Genomic DNA, 19757 nt, shown 5'->3' with positions numbered 1-19757 from the left:
TGTTGTCAAAGCTAGTGTTTGAAATTTTATAAAATTAATTACAATAAGGCTTTCATACTGAGTAAATTCTCCAAATATATCGTTTCACAATAAAAAAAAAAAACGCATGAAATATAAGGTACATCACTGAACTCACGTTATTTACAGAACATCAATCAACAAAATCTTTTTAAATGCCACTTGTAGGAAAAAAAGAGTTTTACCTAAATTAAACAGAGCCACATGCAGCCACATGGATAAATCACACAATTATGATATTGAGGGGGGAAAGAAGTTGCAGAACACATAGCATGAAACCACTATATAGAGTCTAAAAACATAACACATACTATTCTTTAGGAATGTGTTCAGATGAATTAAAATGCCTGAGAACAGTAAACACCAGATTTGAGGTAGTTGTTAATGGAGAAGCTTTTATTTCTTAAATTGAGAGGCAAATACAGAGATGTTTATAATGAGTTTCTTAATATCTTTTCATATTACTAAAATATCTCACAAACTTTTAAAGGAAAAAAGCCTAATACTAAAGTATGGGAACAAAATTAAAATTTACTAAGGGGTAAGATGCATACTGAGGAGAAAAAGAGGGTCTAAAGAAGGGCAGAGGTGGATGTAAGAGAGAGACTGAGGGGAAGGAAGTTTTTTTGTTGTTGTTGTTGTTTTTTTAAGTGAGCAGTTAGAAACCAACCTAGTCTCTGATGTCTATACTATACAAGTTAGCCAACAGTTTTATTTACAATAATCATGTCAGGGTGCCTTAAAATTCATATTTTAAATCATGGTCATTGTGCTGAGCTTATTATAAGACCAGTCTCCTAACTAGATCATGAAATGTACACACATTCCTGATAACTAGGATTTATCATCATAACTTCCCCTAACAGAAGACCGCAGTTACACCCCTTTATGGAGACAACTTATAATTGTGGTTAAGGGTTTTGGAGTCAGACAAATGTGGGTTCACATTCCAGCTCCACCACTGACAAATTCAGTGATGTGGACAAGCTATTAACATTTCTAATTTCTGTATCTTAATCTCCAAAATGGGGTAAATAATAACATACTTCACTAAGTCTTCATGCTAAATAATATAATGCCCGCCCTGAATTTAACACAAAGTAAAGCAAATAGTAAATGCTTAATAAAAGTTAGCTACTGTTATTACAATTATTTAAATTAAATACACCTTAAATAATATAAAACCCTCTTCAGATGCAGTTTGGAATCACCTATTTGTCTCTGGAATGGAATTTCACTGACAGGAAACTAGTAAAACATCCAAGACACCCTTAATCAGATTTATAATCTAGAAATGTCTAAACACTCTTCTACAAATCCTGAGATAAAGCCAACTTTTCTTTAAACAAGATGTATAAAGTCAAAGGCAATTCTAGACAACACAGAATCTCCAACAAATTTTTCAAAGTTAATGTTTCTAACATCAAACTGAAACAGCAACGAAAGACATCATGTATTATTAACTGTGGTCAAATGTAAACAGTTTACCTAATCCTGCCACATGCAGTCAGCAATCTCTTAAAGCATGATTTATAGCAACTTGCAGACTACACAATAATTTTTATTTTTCGTTATTTTTGCCTCTCTTTTGATGCCAAAATACAAAAAAAACAACAAAATCATACGGTGATATGAGGCTATTAGAGTCAGAGATTCAAACCATTAGGAAATTTGTCCCGGGGACTTTAATGACTCTTTTGTAGAGAACAGGATTGCCTAATAGCTCTTCAGAATAACCACCCCTCTTACCGATGTCTCTGGGTGGCTTCTTTTTCTCATTGTGAATTTCCCATAGCAAGCACAAGCACTGTCCATTAATTTGTTCGGGTTTCCTGCATGTTAAACACTAAAGTTAATATCCTCCAAAAGTATCACTGTAATGGTTAAGCCTCTGAAGGCTCCAGTCATTGATGGTGTCATCTGAAGACCTTGAGCAGAGCTCTCTTGGTCATCTCCACTCTTCCTCATCATCCCCTGGAAGAGAGGAGGTGACCAAGCTCCTGCTGCTAACTGGGTGAGGCTCTGCTGCAGGCAGCCCATTAGATTGACAACAGCCTTAGTGACACCTATTTCATCTTCAAATCTTTGTGAACCAGAAATTATTTCTGGGAACTATTTTTCCCAAAATGCCACTTAGCTCTGGTCTGTCAACTTAACCTTCAAGATTTTCCAGCATCCTGAACTACATTCAAACCTTGGAAGCCTTTCCATAGTTTGACAAGTTTGTCTATCTTCTTGGTCACTGGTAAGGATGATTTAGACAAATATACTCTTAGGGTAAATAAGCACTAAAAGGTTAAAGACTAGTCTCTGGGCCACAGCAGTGATTTCTCAAGCAAGAAAGGAGCCTTGATATTAAAACACAACAATTTAGATAAAGCATCACAATGGTTAACATTTGAGTACTTATTCTAAACACTTTACACACATTCTCATTTAACCCGCTATGGTAGAAAGAATTAAAATCTCTGTTTTACATATGACAACATCGATACTGAAAAGCTAAGTACCCTGACCCCAGTTCCATTGTTAGTGAGTGGTTGAGCTGTGCTATGGACCCAGACACACTAATACCTCAGTCTATGATCTTAATCTTCTATATCATTCTGTCTCATCAGCTTTTTTAAAGATTAAACATGCCCTGGCCGGTATATGGCTAAGTGGTTGGAGTGTTGGCCCTTGGGGAAAAGGGTCTCGGGTTCCATTGCCAGTCAAGGGCAGGTACCTGGGTTGCAGGTTACATCCTGGCCCTGGTCAGGGAGCATGTGGGAGGCAACCAATCCATGTGTCTCTTTCACATCAATGTTTTTTTTCTCTCCTCTCCCCTCCCGCCCCTCTCTCTTTAAAAAATGGCTCCATTGGCCTTACCTGATTTGGCTTAGTGGACAGAGTGTCAGCCTGCGAAGTGAAGGGTCCTGGGTTTGATTCCAATCAAGGGCACATGCCTGGATTGTGGGCTCCATCCCCAGTAGGGGGCATGCAGGAGGCAAATGATCAATGATTCTCTCTCATCATTGATGTTTCTATCTCTCTCTCCCTCTCCCTTCCTCTCTGAAATAAACAAAAATATATTTTTTTAAAAATGGCTCCATTGGTTGGTCACTGTCCTGTGCATGGAAAGGTTGCTGGTTCAATTCCCAGCCATGGCTCATGCTGGGATTTCAGGCTCGATCCCCAGTAGTGGCATGCAGGAGGCAGCTAATCAATGTTTCACTCTCACATCAGTGTTTCTCGCTCTCTCTCTCTCCCTTCCCCTCTCTCTAAAAATCAATAAAAATACTTATTTTTTTAAAAGGGAAAAAAGATTAAGCACAAAAATATCCTCCTCTTCTGAAAGTCAAGGATGCTCTCTAGTCTCTCTCACATACCTCGCAAAAGAAAACTAAGCAAAAAGGAGGAGGTGGAAGAAACTTGAACAGTTGGGAAGAAAGGGAAAAGGCAATGTATCAGAGAGACCCAGAGAACATCAGCTAACCAGTAAACTGACCAGTAAAAATTCTAAATAAACACGGCCCCAGCTACTGGAGGGCTCTAAATGAGAACTACTCTAAATGGAATCAGGGACCACCTGCGTGTACCAAGTAAAGCCTGCCTGGGTCCACCGCCCAGCCTCAGCTTGATAGCAATTATTTTTACAGCAAGTCTACATTCATGTACAAGACCGGCCCCCTGTAGTAAAACCCCAAGGGAGAGTCTCAGACTTATTCCAGGTGACGGATGCCCTGAAGTGTGGAGGGAAGGTGGTGGCGGGGGAGGGGGAGTGTCCGTGTGATTTCTTGGGGCAAAGAATATATATGAATATCCTTTCCCATTTAGAGAAAAATTATATATTTAAATAGCATTTTATTTCTATACCTCTCTAAATTCTACTTAATAGGAGCAGCAGTGCAAAATTTCCAATTATACCACTCCATCAAAATTAGGGTGCTAAACAATTTACAATAGCTATGATTTGGAAACAGCCTAAGTGCCCATCAGCAGATAAATGGATTAAAAACCTGTGGTACCTCTACACAACGGAATAGTACACTGCTGTAAAAAAAGAAGGAATTCTAATCATTTGCAACAGCATGAATGGACCTGAAGAACATTATGCTAAGCAAAATAAGCCAGTTGGGGAAATATAAATATCACATGATCTCACTCATTTGTGGAATATAATGAACAACATTAACTGATGAACAAAAATAGATCCAGAGTCATGGAAGCATCAAACAGACTGTCAAACCTCAGAGGGAAGGCAGGGGAGGGTGGGGGGTAAGAGATCAACCAGAGGACTTGTATGCATGCATATAAGCATAACCCATGGACACAGACAGTAGGGGGGCAAGGGCATGTACTGGGGGGTGGAGTGGCCGGGGAGAGGTCAATGGGGAAAAAAGGAGACATATGTAACACTTTAAACAATAAAGAATTTAAATAATAAAGAAATTAGGGTGCTAAGTAGCAGAAAACCCTACTGAAACTGGCTTATGCCATTCAACAAGATATCCATAGGTGGGCTTCCAGCACAGACAATTCATGGCTCCCACAGTGGCATCAAAAATCAGACTCAGTTACCTCTCTGCTCCACAGTCCTTGCTTTGGCTTCACTCACAGCTCCAGGATGGTGGCAGAGGCTCTAGACAACACAACCAGACACCACAGAAGAGCGAAGAGCCCTTTTTATGAGACCCCTCACACAAAAGGAAATCTTTCCTGAAGTCTCCAGCAGACTTTCCACCATGTCTCACTGGCCACAACTGAGCTACTTCCTCACCTTCAAACCAGTTACTGGCCTAGAAAGTAGGTTTACCACAACTGAGTTAGAGTTCAGTGATTCTCAACCTCGACTGCACGTCTTTTTTACAGCTTCCCACGTGATTCTAAAGGTCAGCCATGATTGAGAACCACTGAGTTAGACTAATCAGAATTAGCCCTAATCACTTTCCCCTGAGTCATTTGGGGAACGGTATAGACCCCTGCACAAAATTTGGATTGTCAGAGAGAGAAAAAATGTTGGCTGGGCAAACAACAGAATCTACACAACCACTTAACATCTGTGTTTTCAATGCACTTTCACACCATTTTAGTCAATCCTCAAGGCTTTCTGCAGCAGTCCCATTTTACAAATGAGGAAAGTGAAATTCTTTTAAATCTTCCAAATTTCCCTATGCTTCGATGCAACAGCACCTTAAGAAATTTCTCCAAAAGGAATCAGCACATGAACCATTTCTCGGAAACAATAAACAGAAAAACAGAAAAAGGAAATTTTTATGTTGTCCTGAGGAAAACAGGGTCAAAATCATTAAACTAGCAAAGCCTAAAAGAAGTACAAAAACCAAGACTTGGAAGACTTAAATTCTAGTCCTGGCTGCCACTAACATTCTTCCCATATCTGTGATAAGAGCAGACTCACATATGAGGGCCCCTCCAGCTTTTCTCCCTCCCCTCCCCTCCTCTCTCTCTCTCTCTCTCTCTCTCTCTCTCTCTCACACACACACACACACACACACACAGCTAGACAATCTAAAGTTTACTAAAGAGCATTTTATATACCCATGTAAGTGCTTAATAACTGTAAGAATTATCTGTTTTAAAAATATGTATTTTGGGCCCTGGCCAGTAGGCTCAGTTATTTGGAAAGTCATCCCATGCACTGAAGAGGTTGCAGTTAGAGTTCCAGTTAGGGCACATACTCAGGATGCGGGTTCCAATCCTGGTCAGAGCGAGTACGAGAGGCAACCAATCCATTGATGTTTCTATCTCCCATAGATTTTCTCTTTTTCTCTTTCCTTCACTCTCTCTCTCTCTCTTTCTCTCTCTTTCTCTCTCTCTCTCTCTCTCACTCACACACACACACACACACACACATCAATAAATATATCATCAGGTGAGAATAAAAAATAAAATAATAAAAATATATATTTCCCTCCAGCATAAAATATATCCTCTCAAGAATGCCTAACATAAAATTTATGAAAAAAGCATATATGGCTTATGGCTGTTTCTGGAAAATATGCCACACATTTCTACAGATCACAAGTCTCTAAACTACACAGTTTAAACTGTATTGAAAGAGGACACAGGACGGGACAGGACAGGAAAGGAAAGGGGAAAAAAGGAAAGGAAAAAAAGGAAAGGAACAAAAGGAAAGGGGGAAAAAAAGGAAAGGAGTAGGGTGAAAAAATAAAGTACTAAAAACCGTTTAAACAAAGACTCCACTGAATTGAGTGAATGATCTCCACTCTACAACATAAGTCAAGGATCCTAGACTCTTGTCTCTGGAGTTCCCTCCTACCCTCACTGCTATCTCCATCCCACACAGATGTCACATACTATCTCTCAGCCATCTTTTTCCCAATATGTCCAGCTTCTGCTGAAAAATTTCCAGCCATTCTCCACAGGATATAAAGTCCCCATTCCCAACCTCGCTTTCATGGACCTCCATAATCTGAAACTGACCTTTCCATTCATCCCATTCTACTACCCAAAATGAAATCTCTATTCCAGCCAAACCGGTCTCCTCATCGTCCTCAGACACTGTTGGTATTCTGGTTTCTTCTCGGCTGTTTTCAATCTGACAAAGTGCTATTCCTTACTTAACACACCAATGAATTCCCAAAGTCCCAGCAAACCTTTTCTACTCTAACCTACAACCAACCCTTGTTCCTGGCAAAGTCAGAATACTGACTTGTCAATGAATTGTTAACTTTTACCATGTGTGTCTGCTTATCCTTTGTTTCTTCAAGAACTTAGCACAATACAGAGAGGACATGTCCCCTAGATTGAACTTTATTCAACTCAAGGACAATGAACTCAATTACCTCTCTTTTATCTCAACCCCAATATTTGTAGGTGCTAAGTATTTTCTGATTGCTACATAACTGAACTCAGCAGTAAGCCTTCACATCACACAGAACCCCCTCCAATATCTTTACACATTTGTGGAATATTCAAAGCATCAAGACATCACAGTTACATAAACCTAACAAGTATTTAGTGCCTGCAGGAGGCAACTTACAGGGCAATTAAAAACAGAAATCACTAAACACACAATTCTAAAAATGCACAAAATAACCCCTGTTTGCAAAAACAATGTAAACACCTTAAAATATAAGCAGTCTGCCCTAGTTAGTTGTTAATTCTTGCTGTAGCTCTTCCCTCTGCCTCATGTCCTTCCTGGACTTCTTGACTCTCAGATGTTATGGAAAGGCCCAACTAGTTAGGCAAATGATTGACCTAGGCTGCAATTTCAAATGAACCAATCAAGCAATTTCCAAACACTGCAGAACCTTACTAATGTCTCTTAGAAGTAGGACAAGAGAAATTGGACAACAAAGAATTAAAGTGACCTGCCCAACTGTCATGTAGCCAGGCCCTAACAGTGAAGGCGAATTAACTCAGATGTCCTGACTTAAGTCCAGTGCTCTTAATCTTCTATAGCAGTGATTCTCAACCTTGGCTGCACATTAGAATCACCTGGGAATCTTTTTAAAATCCTGATTTCTGGGCCTCATCCTCCAGAAATTGTTTCTTTGTTATGGGGTGGGGCCACAACATTAGTAACAAAGAAACAGAATTTCCGGAGGATGAGGCCCAGAAACCAGGATTTTAAAAAGATTACCAGGTGATTCTAATGTGCAGCCAAGGTTGAGAACCACTGTTCTATAGGAACTAGAAGTAAAGTTGAAGGAGCAAGCTGGGTAAAGGCAGTGTCTTCCTAACTTGGCAAAAGCTTGTAAGCGAAAGCTATGTTCTTATCATCTTCTGGGAAAAAATTTAATTAAACATGGTAAGAAAAAGGATACTTTCTGGTTGCTCTCTTAAGCATGATTATAAACTATGTTTCCTATGGTAAAGGACAAGAATCAAAAGGAATATAATACCAATTCACAAATTCACCAAAGTCTACCTTCTGGGGAGGAAGGCTGACAGCTGCCCTCCCCCCACTTCCCAGATGCACTAGCTGCTGCTGGAACACACCAGGCATGTGTCCTGCTTGGCAGAAGAGCTAATATGCAGTCACATAAATAGCTTTCTACCAGTGGCCAAACTGGCTCTGCCATCTGTCTCTGTACACCAAAACCTCTCTCCTCAGCTACCGAGCTCCTGAGGGAGCTGCTACAGCCAGTAAGGGAAGGTACGCTCCCCCAGCCAGGGACACTGGTTAACACCAGGCTTCACGATCACTGTGTGCCCTTCTCCTGGCCTCTGCCTTTCTACCCTCACTCCTACATATTTTCAGTCCCTCCCTACTTCCCACCCATACCCAATGCCATGGATACTGGAGAGCCATCAACCAAATCAGCCCACTTAGTCACATCTCCCAAACAAAGTGATTCCCAATCCTGATTTTGCAACATCTAAGATGTCACAGAACCAAAAGGGAACTTGGACATTATCCAAAGCAGCTTCCAAAATTACAAGGATGGCTCACTAAATTCTTCTCATTAAACCTTATTCCAAATTATTCATTAAATGGATATTTTACTGTTCAGGCACTGTGCTGGGTTTAATCTTCCTTAATGCGAAGGAGAGGAGACAGTGACAAGGGGTATTTTTCATAGAGGTGATGGCTATAAACATACAAGGGTCAAACTGCCAAGGCTGGAAATCACTGAATTGAGAAACCAGGGAAGAGATAAAGACCCTAGAACAGATTTGCAAGACTGGATAACTGCCCCCACCCGTCTGTGTACGAGCAGGTCTTTTTAAGACAGAACAGGGAGCACTAGAGACATCCTCAGAACAGGCTATGAGTTACAGGTGTCATCAGTCTGCCCAGCTTCTCACTGTAGTTAATGCCTCCCCATTAACAGCAGCATCACCAATTCAGTGTTCCAGCACGAATTTCGGCCCACCTTCCTCCTAGGAAGCCTCTTCTCAGATACTCAGACAGATATAAATACACATACACACAATTTCTTCTGTGGCCACTTCACTTCAAGTCTTCCAAGATAGAGAAAAGCCCCGCTAGTGTGGTTCTGTGGTTGAACGAGGACCCATGAACCAGAAGGTCATGGTTGGATTCCCAGTCAGAGCACATGCCGTGGTTGTGGGTCCGATTCCCAGTAGGAGGCGTGCAGGAGGCAGCCCATCAATGATTCTCTCTCATCATTGATGTTTTTATCTCTCCCTCTCTCTGAAATCAAGCTATGTATTTAAAAGATAGAGAGGAACCAGGGAGGAAAGCATCCAGCTTGACCGAGGTGGAATTCCCTATTTGCAAGCAGCGCTCCCTGGGATCAGAGGGCAGGCTGGCTGGCTGCTCACCCTTACTAGCCCATCAGTGCCCCCTCTCCTCAGCGCAGGGGGGAAGGAATGCGCGGATAGCAGCACAACGCCAGGTGGACTTTCTGGTTTAGCCCAGGGAAGGACCCAAGACTGTCCGGGAAGATCAGAAATTGACAAAAGAAGGGTGCAATTCAACACCCACCAGGTTTTCAAAGAACGCTTAGGGAAGTTCTTCTGAAAGATCACAAGACAAAATTAGTAAAACTGATGGTTTCTGTTTTGTAGGAGACTGTGAGCAGCTTTAGGGTGCATTGACAATTTCTCTTGGGCAGTCCTGCGGGGAACGCAGACACCGAGGGACGCCCGTCTGGGGCAGGCGGGCTCCCGGACGAGGCTCTCACGCATGGCTTCTGGCCCTGGCTATCGAAGAGGGGTAGGAGCGGGAAAGGGAACTTGCGACCAGCTGCCTGGGAGCCAGGGAGAAAAGACCCCAGGCCCTCCCGGTCCGACTGAGCCTCCAGTTCCTCCGGTCACTGGCCTCGGGCAGGGGACTGGCCGTCTCCCCCGGGGAGAGGCTCCTCCCGGCCCCGCCGCGCCGCAGCCCACCCGCGCCCAGGTCCCCGCTTACTTTTGGTCGCCGCGATGAGGTTCTTCCCGTCCTTGATGAGCTCTTTGATGAACTTGTTGGTCCTCTCGAGCTCCACTTCGTGGGCGCGGATCCTCTCCCGGAACCACGGACTGTCGAGGTAGCAGTCGCTGAATTCCAAGGGCTGCAGCCCCATGACTGCAGCGGTCCGCGCGAACCGCCGGCCAACGAGCCAGCCGCCCGCCCGCGGCGCGCTACGGCCCGAGCCCGGCCTGGGGCCGCGGCCAGGTGCGGGGCCGCGCGGGCAGGAAGTCCCGGAGAAGCTAGCAGCCTGGGGCGCGTTGCGAGCACGGCGCGGACATGTCCCTCGGAGCCAAGCCTGGACGCAGGGAGGATTGGGCGCCCCACTCCCAGCGGCCCCGCCGAAGCTCAAGTGCCCGCGGCCCCGCCCCGCGCGGCCCCCGCGCCGAACACCCTCCCCGAGGCGAGAGGCTGCCCCGCCCCGGGCGCCTCCCCGGCCCGCCCCGCTCGCCCCCTTGTTTTTCCCCCGCCTTCTTTCTTCCTCTCCTCCACTCCCTTCCCTTCCTTTCCCCGGACGCCTCTTCCTTCTCTTCCCCACGCGCAGTTGCCCCTCCTCTTCCTTCCGAGGCTCCCTTGCTCAGTTTGTCCCGCGGCTCTCCTCCACCCCCGGGGCGCGTGCCTCTCCCCTTTTCTTCTGCTCCCCTTTTCAGGGTGACTCACTGTAGGCTCCCCGAAGCAGGGAACTGGACCGGGTCAAGGAAGGGGAATCCTAATAGCAGTCTCTAATCCTCCACAGCCGGACGACATAATTCAGAGGTCTGGCATGCTAGGGGAAGTGATTGACTCATTTCATTTATCCTGGACTGGGCCTCACCTGTAAATGAACGCTGGGCTCTCTTTTCTTTTTCACGTTCCTCCTCCACTTAACATAAAATGCATGTCAAAGCTCCGCTTGACATTGACAGCCTTACCTAAAACAAATCAATTGTTCAGTATAGTAACTTTTAAAAATGACAATTTATTACCCAATTATTATGTGCCAGGCACACACTAGGAACTCTACATACATGATTTTACAAGCTCACAATATATGTTTACATACATAGTTTTACTAATGGTGTTAATATCCACAAGAAACTTCAAAGTGATCCAAACGTTCAGTCTAGGAGCTGGGAAAGTAAGAATCTGTTGGGGCAACATGTTGTAGGAGTGTGACCCTCAGGGCCAAGTTAAATAAGCCTCCTACTCAATAAGCTCTTTTGTTACAAAACATCATGGTGCTTAAGCCAAAGATAAACAGATAAACATTATAACTTTAATGTCCATCCTCCAGAGAGCTCAAAATGTTTTACAAATAACTTTTAGGTGTTGAAAACTTCAGTCCCCTACTAAGATCAGCAGTGTGGCTGGAGGCTAAGGAGAAGAAAATAAAGGAGGTAAATAAAGGGGGGAAGGACACTCAAGAATAGAAGGGATGTAAACAAACAGTGAGGGCCTTGCAAAACAGCCAAACACAGGCACTCAATCTTCTGGGCAAAAACCTAAACTTTTCCTCATAAGGAAAAGCTGTTGACACTTCCTCAAAGTGTTAACCTTAGGGTTAACAAATGAGCCAGCAACTCCACTCCCTAGGTAGAGATACCCAAGAGACATGAAAACATACATCCACACAAATCCTTGTTCATAGTTGCATTCTTCATGATAGCCAAAAAGTGGAATCAACCCAAATATCCATTAGCTTATGAGTAGATGAACAAAATGTATGTATCCACTATAAAAAGGGATGAAGTACAGCTGCATGTTACAACACTATGAACCTTAAAAACATGTTGCTAAGTGAAAGAAACCAGTCACAAAAGACCACATCTATTATTCAATATAAAATGTCCAGAACAGGGAAATCTATAAAGACAGAAAGTAGATTAGTGGTTGCCAGGGGCTGGAGGGTGGCATACGGATAGAGTAATGGGTATCTTTTGGGGATGATGAAAATAATTTAAACTTAGATTTTGGTAATGGTTGCACAACTTTGTAAATATACTAAATATACCCATTAATTTTATACTTTAAATTGGGTCAATCTTTTTGGTATGTGAAATATATCTCAATTTAAAAAGAGGGGCTGCTTCAGAACTGTCTCTCCTTCCTTACCACTTTCCAGCTCCCAGCCACAAAAACTCTGGTTCATTCAATGTGGTTGATTCTTTAGATATTGAGACCAAACTAGTTGTTTAAAATAATGTCACAGCATTGCAAAAAACATTGTTATTGTGCCTTTACACACACACACACACACACATGCACCCCAAACAGCAGGTCGATATGAACCTTAATTTGATACTAAATAAGTCTACTGTAACTGACAAAACTAAAAGAGGGCCTAATTAGTTTTGTTTTATTCAATTACACCTTGTACTGTGCCTGGTATAGATTATCAGTAACTGTGGAATGAATGAGAAGTATGACCAAGTGAAGAGAAAGCTTATGGTACAGTGGAACGATAGAAATTTAAGAGCTCCAAGTCAGTTTCACTATTTAATAGTTGTACGACTTTGGCTAAAGTCCATTTTCTCTCGATCTCAGGCTTGCCATCCATGTAATGGAGATTGCAGCTGCAGGCTATTTGAGAAGATTTAATGAAACTGTTTATAAAGCACCTGTCATAAATTATGATGATGAAGATGAGAACAAGAAGGTTGTGGGGGAGGGAAAGGAGAGAGAGATGAAGATTATATACTATCAAGTTGGAAAAGATTTGGGGCAGGGGAGCCTCCCCCTGAAATCACAGCATTAAACAATATAAGACAGAATTCAAGGAGGGTGGTTACACAAGCAGATGCTACTGAGTGCCAAGGTCTCATCTTCAGTTCATTAATTCATTCATTCTTCCCACAAATGTCTGTAAGTTTCTATATATGTTAAGCACGACACTGGGTGCTGGTGATACAGCAGTATATAGAAGAGTGTCTGTCCTCACTGTGCTTTTGGTCTCTGGAGGGAGATTGACATTCTATCCCCCAAAACCATAATATATATTATCTACACTAATAAAAGAGAAACATGCAAATTGGTGTCACTCTGCTACCCTTCCCATTGGCTAATCAGGGCGATATGCAAATTAACTGCCAGCCAAGATGGCGGCCGGCAGCCAGGCAGCTTGAAGCGAACATGAGGCTTGCTTGCTTCAGTGACGGAGGACTCCAACGTTCCCCGCCTGCCGCTGCCAGCCTCTGAGCTTGCAGTTTGAAACATTGTTACAAATATAGAAGCTAAACAAAACCCCAGAAACCTGCTTTCAGCCAGCTGGGATCTCAGAGCTGGAGTTAAAACAGTGTTTCGATTATAGAACCCAAACAAAGCAGATACCTGTTTCAGCAGTGGAGGCCTAAGAGCTGGAGCCAAGCCTCAGAGCTAAAGCTGGCCCAGAATTTTAAAAAAAAAAGAAAAAAATGACAGGTTGGGAGCTTCAGTCACCTGCCAGCCTGAAAACTGCCTTCAGCCCCTCACCCAGACTGGCCAGGCACCCCAGTGGGGACCCCCACCCTGAAGGGGGTGTGACCAGCTGCAAACAGCCATCATCCCCTCATCCAGGCTGGCCAGGCACCCCAGTGGGGACCCCCACCCTGATCCAGGACACCCTTCAGGGCAAACCAGCTGGCCCCCACTGGTGTACCAGGCCTCTATCCTATATAGTAAAAGGGTAATATGCCTCCCAGCACTGGGATCAGCATGACAGGGGGCAGCACCCAAACCCCCTGATCGCCCTGCGGCTCTGTGTGTGACAGGGGGCAGTGCCCCAACCCCCCAATCGGCCCTTCCCTGAGCATGACTGAGGGTGGCATCGCAACCTCCCAATCCGCCCTGCTCTGTGCATGACAGGGGGCGGCGCCCCAACTCCCCAATCAGCCCTGCTCTGAGCCCAACCAGGGGCTGCACCTAGGGATTGGGCCTGCCCTCTGCCACCCGGGAGCAGGCCTAAGCCAGCAGGTCATTATCTCCTGAGGGGTCCCAGACTGCAAGAGGGCACAGGCCGGGCTGAGGGACCCCCCCTTCCCCCCCCCCCCCCCAGTGCACAAATTTTTGTGCACCGGGCCTCTAGTATATAATATATATTATCATATATATGTATATTATATACATATATAGCCTATATAATAAAAGCCTAATATGCTAAGTGTCCAGTCGTCCGGTCAGCTGTTCAAACAATCAAAGCATAATATGCTAATGGTATGCTAAGGCCGCTCAACTGCTCTTTATGATGTGTACTGACCACCAGGGGGCAGATGCTGCAACCAGTAGGTTAGCTTGCTCCTGGGGTCGGCCGATCAGAACTGAATGAGATGGGCCATACACGCCCTGGAGCCCTCCCACGGTCCCTCCCAGGCTGGCCAACTTCCCGCATCCCTACCTGGCCCTGATCGTGCACTAGTGGGGTCCTCAACCTGGCCTGCAATCGCTCGAAATCAGGGACTCCTCAGGGGATGTCAGAGAGCCGGTTTCAGCCCAACGGCAGAACAACTGGTCGCTGTGACACACACTGACTACCAGGGGGCAGGCACTCAATGTCGGAGCTGCCCCCTGGTGGTCACAGGGGGAGCGCCACTCAGCTCATGACTGGCAAGTGCAGCAGTGGTGGCAGGAGCATCCTGCCCCCCCCCCCCCCCCCCATTGCACAAATTTCATGCATCGGGCCTCTAATATATATATATTAAAAACAAAAACAAAAATACTAGTGGCCAGGTGCATGAATTTGTGAACATTGAAAAGAAATTAATTAGAAGAAATATTTTAATATCACTATTTGCCCTTTCTCTATAATAGAAATGTCAAGCAAATTTATGATCGACAATGACAGATGGAAACACACGTGTGCGATTGGCACCAGCGAGAGCTTTATATGTATTGTGCATGCACGAGTCAACTTAGCCTTTTATAGATATAGAATAAACTTGCTTAATTAGACCTGCTTTCTGATTTAGCTGAACTTTTTCCAGCCCAGTGAAGCACCCCAACTTCTCTTTCAGGTAATTGTCAGCAACACAGCAATAAATATCAACACAAAGCAGATTATTATTGTAGATCACACAGGGAGAACAAAGGGTAAAATATTTAACTGCAGCAGTGTTTGACCAAATTCTGCACAGTGAGAAAACCTGAAGTCATTTTCAAGGTCCACCATTTCTTACTTCTTTTCAGTCGGGTCAAGTCTCTAAGCTTTCTAAATCTCCATTTTCCTGCTTATGAAAAGAAAATAGGATTCCACCAAGTCTCCTATCTACCTACTCCAGGACTTCTGTGAAGATCAAATGAGATGAGGCATGGGAAAATGCTTCACAGACATTTGGTTGCAGTGTAAAATGTTTCCACCTGGGTATAAAGCAAGCTGTGTTCCTGGGCTGAAGAAACTCCAAGGAGGCTAGTCACTAGGGAGGGGAAGCCAGGCATTGCTACATGATGTCATTACCCGGATAGACACTTAGCATATTAGCCTTTTATATAGAGAGATGCCATGCAGTTAATGTAAGGGGTGTTTAAGAGATTATAATTGGGAGATATAAATTGGGAGTGGGGTCAAGGAAGACTTAATGAGGAAGTCATTTCATCAGTGACCAGAAGAATCAATAGGAGTTGACCATTAAATAGGGGGTGTGAGCACAGTAATCCAGGCAGGGAAACAGCCTGTGAAGCCCCTGGGATGGGAAAGGATCTGGTATATTGAAGATACTAAAAAAGAAGGTAGGGATCAGATCTTGCAAAGCTTCTAGGCCATATTTAGGATTTTAGTCGTATCATATGGTATCAGGAGGTTTTAAGGAGTTTCTAGCTTGGTGGTAGTAGGCTCTAGTTTGTATTTTCTAACTGCTGTGTGGAGAATGGGAATCCAAAAGGAAGTCTTTGGAGTTGTCTGGGCAACAAGTGGTATAGCTTTACCTTCCACGTGACAGTGGAGATAGAAAAATAAGCAGATCACAATATATTTTAGAGAGAGATCCTGGGACCTGACAGTGGCCTCGATATAGAAATGAAGAAGGTATCAAAGATGGGTCCAAGCCTGACCAGTGTGAGTCAATGGTTGAGCATTGACCTATGAACCAGGAGGTCATGGTTCGATTCCTGGTCAGGGCACATGCCCAAGTTACAGGCTCGATTCCCAGCAGGGAGTGTGCAGGAGGCAGCCAATCAATGATTATCTCTCATCATTGATGTTTCTGTCTCTCTCTCTCCTTTCCCCTTCCTCTCTGCAATCAATAAAAATATATTTTAAGAAAGAAAACATGGGCCAAGGCTTCTGGCATGATAAGTTAGGTAGATGGATATGAACTTAAGTGAATATTTACTGAAAGGAAAACATGGGATAAGAATTTGGGTGACAGAGATGGACAAGAGTAGTTTCAGTTTCACCCATTAAGTCTGGGGTGCCTGGAAGACATTCAACTATGTATGTCAGGTTGGCATGTTTATGCTTTGCTCAGTGCCTCAATATGTTAAGGATTCAGATCAATGAAAGTTGGTCAGCTTCCGGTCCAGATAAAATAGAGGTTAACTCAGATGAAACCTTCCCTCTCTGTAGGTTCCACTACATGTAATGTTGTCTTTCCCTGATGAGTCACATAGTTGCTATCTATGAAGTAAAAAATATGGGTTCTTCTGAATCTCTGGGTATGCTTCAAAGCTGTGAGTCAATTAGAATTAGATTCAGATACATGATAACAGAAAATCCAAAATAACAGTGCTTTACCCCATAAGGTTCCCTCTTCCATGCAAACCAGATCCAGAAGTAAATCATCTAATATGATTCCACAGGCCCCAGGGAAGCCCTAGCTTCCATCCTCGATGTCACCTCAATGGCTGCAGAGCTCCTTCTGTGAAGGAGGAAGGAAAATGATAAAAGGGGCCCCTCTCAGCTGAGTCAGCACTTTCTTCAGCCTTTCCTGCAGGTCTTAGACAATTTTGGTCTTTATCTCATTGGCCAGAACTTAGTCTTATGGTCACACTTCACTGCAAGGAAAAATGGAAAATGGGGTTCTTTGTCCAGGTACACTGCCACCCTAAAGAAAACCTGAACTTTATAACAAAGAGGAAAAGGACAACAGATTTTGAACAGGAACCTAACAGTCTCTGCTGCAGGCAGAGTGAGGGAGAAGCATAAATTATAGCTGTGGCAAAACGTAAATGATATAAAGAGAATAAATATAAGAAAAATCTTTGGGTGGGGTGTCTTCCAAAGTACATTAGGCTACTTTCTCTCACAGATATTAGTGGGGGAGGATACCAAAACGGTTTTTTTTTTTAATTATTGGACCATATCACTGGACACTTACCTGAGAGGTAGGGCAGGCTTCTGAGGGCTTTTACCACTCCAGTTTCAGTTCTCTGTGGTTCTCTCAACTCTATCCCCCTTGTTGCTATTGGCTTCAGCCTCCAGAAAGCTTCCTTTATGAAAACCAAATGGCTTCAATGCTTCCAGACTTACCTATAAACAATATCCCACCCAGCCTGTGTGGCTCAGTGGTTGAGCATTGAACTCTGAACCAGGAGGTCACGGTTCGATTCCCAGTCAGAGCATATGCCTGAGTTTCGGGCTCGGTCCCCAATGTGGGGTGTGCAGGAGGCAGCCAATCAATGATTCTCTTTCATCATTGTTGTGTCTATTTCTCTCTCCTTCTCTCTTCCTCTCTGAAATGAATAAAATATGTTAAAAACTAAAAAAAGATGGACAGGATCCAGTTAAAAAAAAAAAACTAAAAAGAAAAACAATATTCCTTCCTGAGCTAAAAAGATGCTCCCTTACCACAACTACTTCAATCTGAACATCAGACCTTCTTTGAGTCACTCTTTGATCGAGGGTGGGTTAATCACCAAGATATGAGGAAGCTGTATAACAGCAGTTCTCAACCTGTGGGTCGCGACCTCTTTGGGGGTCGAACGACCCTTTCATAGGGGTCGCCTAAGACCATCGGAAAACACATATATAATTACATATTGTTTTTGTGATTAATCACTATGCTTTAATTATGTTCAATTTGTAACAATGAAAATATATCCTGCATATCAGATATTTACATTACGATTCATAACAGTAGCAACATGACAGTTATGAAGTAGCAATGAAAATAATTTTATGGTTGGGGGTCACCACAACATGAGGAACTGTATTAAAGGGTCACAGCATTAGGAAGGTTGAGAACCACTGCTGTTTAAGAAATTGGTGAATGAGTAATCTGTAAAATATAATGGTGATAGTTCCACAACAATATGAATATACTTAATCTCATTGAACTTAGTCAAACTTAAAAATAGCTGAAATGGTTAAGTTTTATGTCATGTGTATTTTATCATAATAAAAAAGAAACAAAAAATATAATGAAGGAAGAATAGAAGACCCCCTCCCCATAACCACTATTACCAGTTTGAAGTGCAACTTTTCTTAAAGATAAATTATCACAGAATAATAATTGTCCAAGTAAGTTTGACATTTTGTTACATATATATTTTTTAATAATTTTTTTCTCCAAAGAATACCTAATGAGACTTCCTGAACTAGCGATCTGGGTAATGCACTTTGGAAAATACTATGCACTACACTGGATAAGCTCTACTGTGAGTCAAGCCAGAATCTCTGTATAATGGCTAATTTTAAGTGTCAACTTAAAATTACACTTAAAGTTGAGCTAAGGATGCCCAAAGAGCTGGCAAACATTCTTTCTAGCTGTGTCTGCTGAGGTGTTTCTGGGGAACATTAGTATATGAATCAGTAGACTGAATAAAGATCACCCTCACCATTGCAAGTGTCCATCATCCAATCATGGAGGGCCTGGACAGTGCAATAATGGCAGAGGAAGGGCGAATTCTCTCTCTTCTTGAGCTAGAACATCAATCTTCTTCTGGCCTTGGATACTGGTGCTTCTGCTTCTCCAGCCTTACACTACCAGCTTTCCTGGTCCTCCAGCTTGCAAGGGGCAGATTATGGGACTTCTTGGCCTCCATACTCCCATGAGACAATTCCTATAGTAAATATCAATACCAATCTCTCTTTCTCTCTCTCCTCACTCACCCACACACACACATGCACACACATGTGCACACACTCATGCCCTCATGGAGTAACAGTCTCCAGTCAGACAGAAAAAAAACAACACACATATCAAATAATTACAAATTCAAATACTAAAAGAAAACTCTGACTCTTTCCCTGCTGCAGTCAGTGCACTCAAGATCTGGCTCCCCGTGTAGCCCACAGCCAGCCATGACCAAGGAAGGCGTTACAGCTGGATGTGAATGGATATTAACACAGGAGGTCCTAGCATGTAGAGTTGGAGAAACTGCCCAAGCCTTAAAGTGCCAAGCCGATGCCTGTGTGCTTCCATCCAACTGTGATGAGCCTGTCAGGTTGGTGGAGGCCCTTTGTGCTGAACAACAAACAGCCTCCTTAAGGCTGATGACAGCAAGAAACTAGAGGCATGGGTAGGCCTCTATAAAAATTGACAGAGAGGGAAAACCCATAACGTGGTTGGCTGCAGTTGTGTGGTAGTTAAGGACTATGGCAAAGAGTCTCAGGCCAAGGAGGTCTTTGAAGAGTACGTCAATGCAAGAAATGAACAAATAAAAAACTTTGTTGCCAGTTCCACAAAAGGAAAGAAAAAGAATACTCATAAATTCTAGGAAAGGGCTATGTATGCATGGTGCTATAACATCAGAATTGGGCTTATCCTGAGATGTCCGTGAGGAACTGACAATTAAGCTGAGATCTGCGGGATGAGGAGTTAGTGGGTAAAGTGGATGTTATGTAGAAAGGGCAGAAACAGTCCCAGAGGAAGCTTTGTTGAAGAACTAGTACAAGAAATTGAAAAAGGCCATGTGGCTGGGGCACCGTGGGCTGACACACAGCCCGTGCAGAGGGAGTGCAGGCCTGTTC

General features: G+C 43.5%; 1 protein-coding gene across 1 annotated transcript in view; it reads right to left on the bottom strand.

The window, feature by feature from the left end:
- The window catches only part of ARHGAP10 (Rho GTPase activating protein 10), a 256918-nt gene extending 246698 nt beyond the window's left edge, over positions 1 to 10220 (bottom strand). The window contains exon 1 of the mRNA XM_070415283.1: positions 9863 to 10220. Coding sequence (XP_070271384.1) covers positions 9863 to 10016 — 154 coding nt within the window. The 5' untranslated portion in view covers positions 10017 to 10220. The remainder of the gene's footprint in view (positions 1 to 9862) is intronic.
- Between the last annotated feature and the right edge of the window lie 9537 nt (positions 10221 to 19757).

This window comes from Myotis yumanensis, unplaced genomic scaffold (assembly GCF_028538775.1).
Source record: "Myotis yumanensis isolate MYYU_CA2020_CCGP unplaced genomic scaffold, mMyoYum1.0.hap1 SCAF_5, whole genome shotgun sequence".
In the NCBI taxonomy this organism is placed as follows: domain Eukaryota; kingdom Metazoa; phylum Chordata; class Mammalia; order Chiroptera; family Vespertilionidae; genus Myotis; species Myotis yumanensis.
Note: the sequence above shows the minus strand (reverse complement) of the source record. Positions and strands in the feature narration are given on the sequence as shown.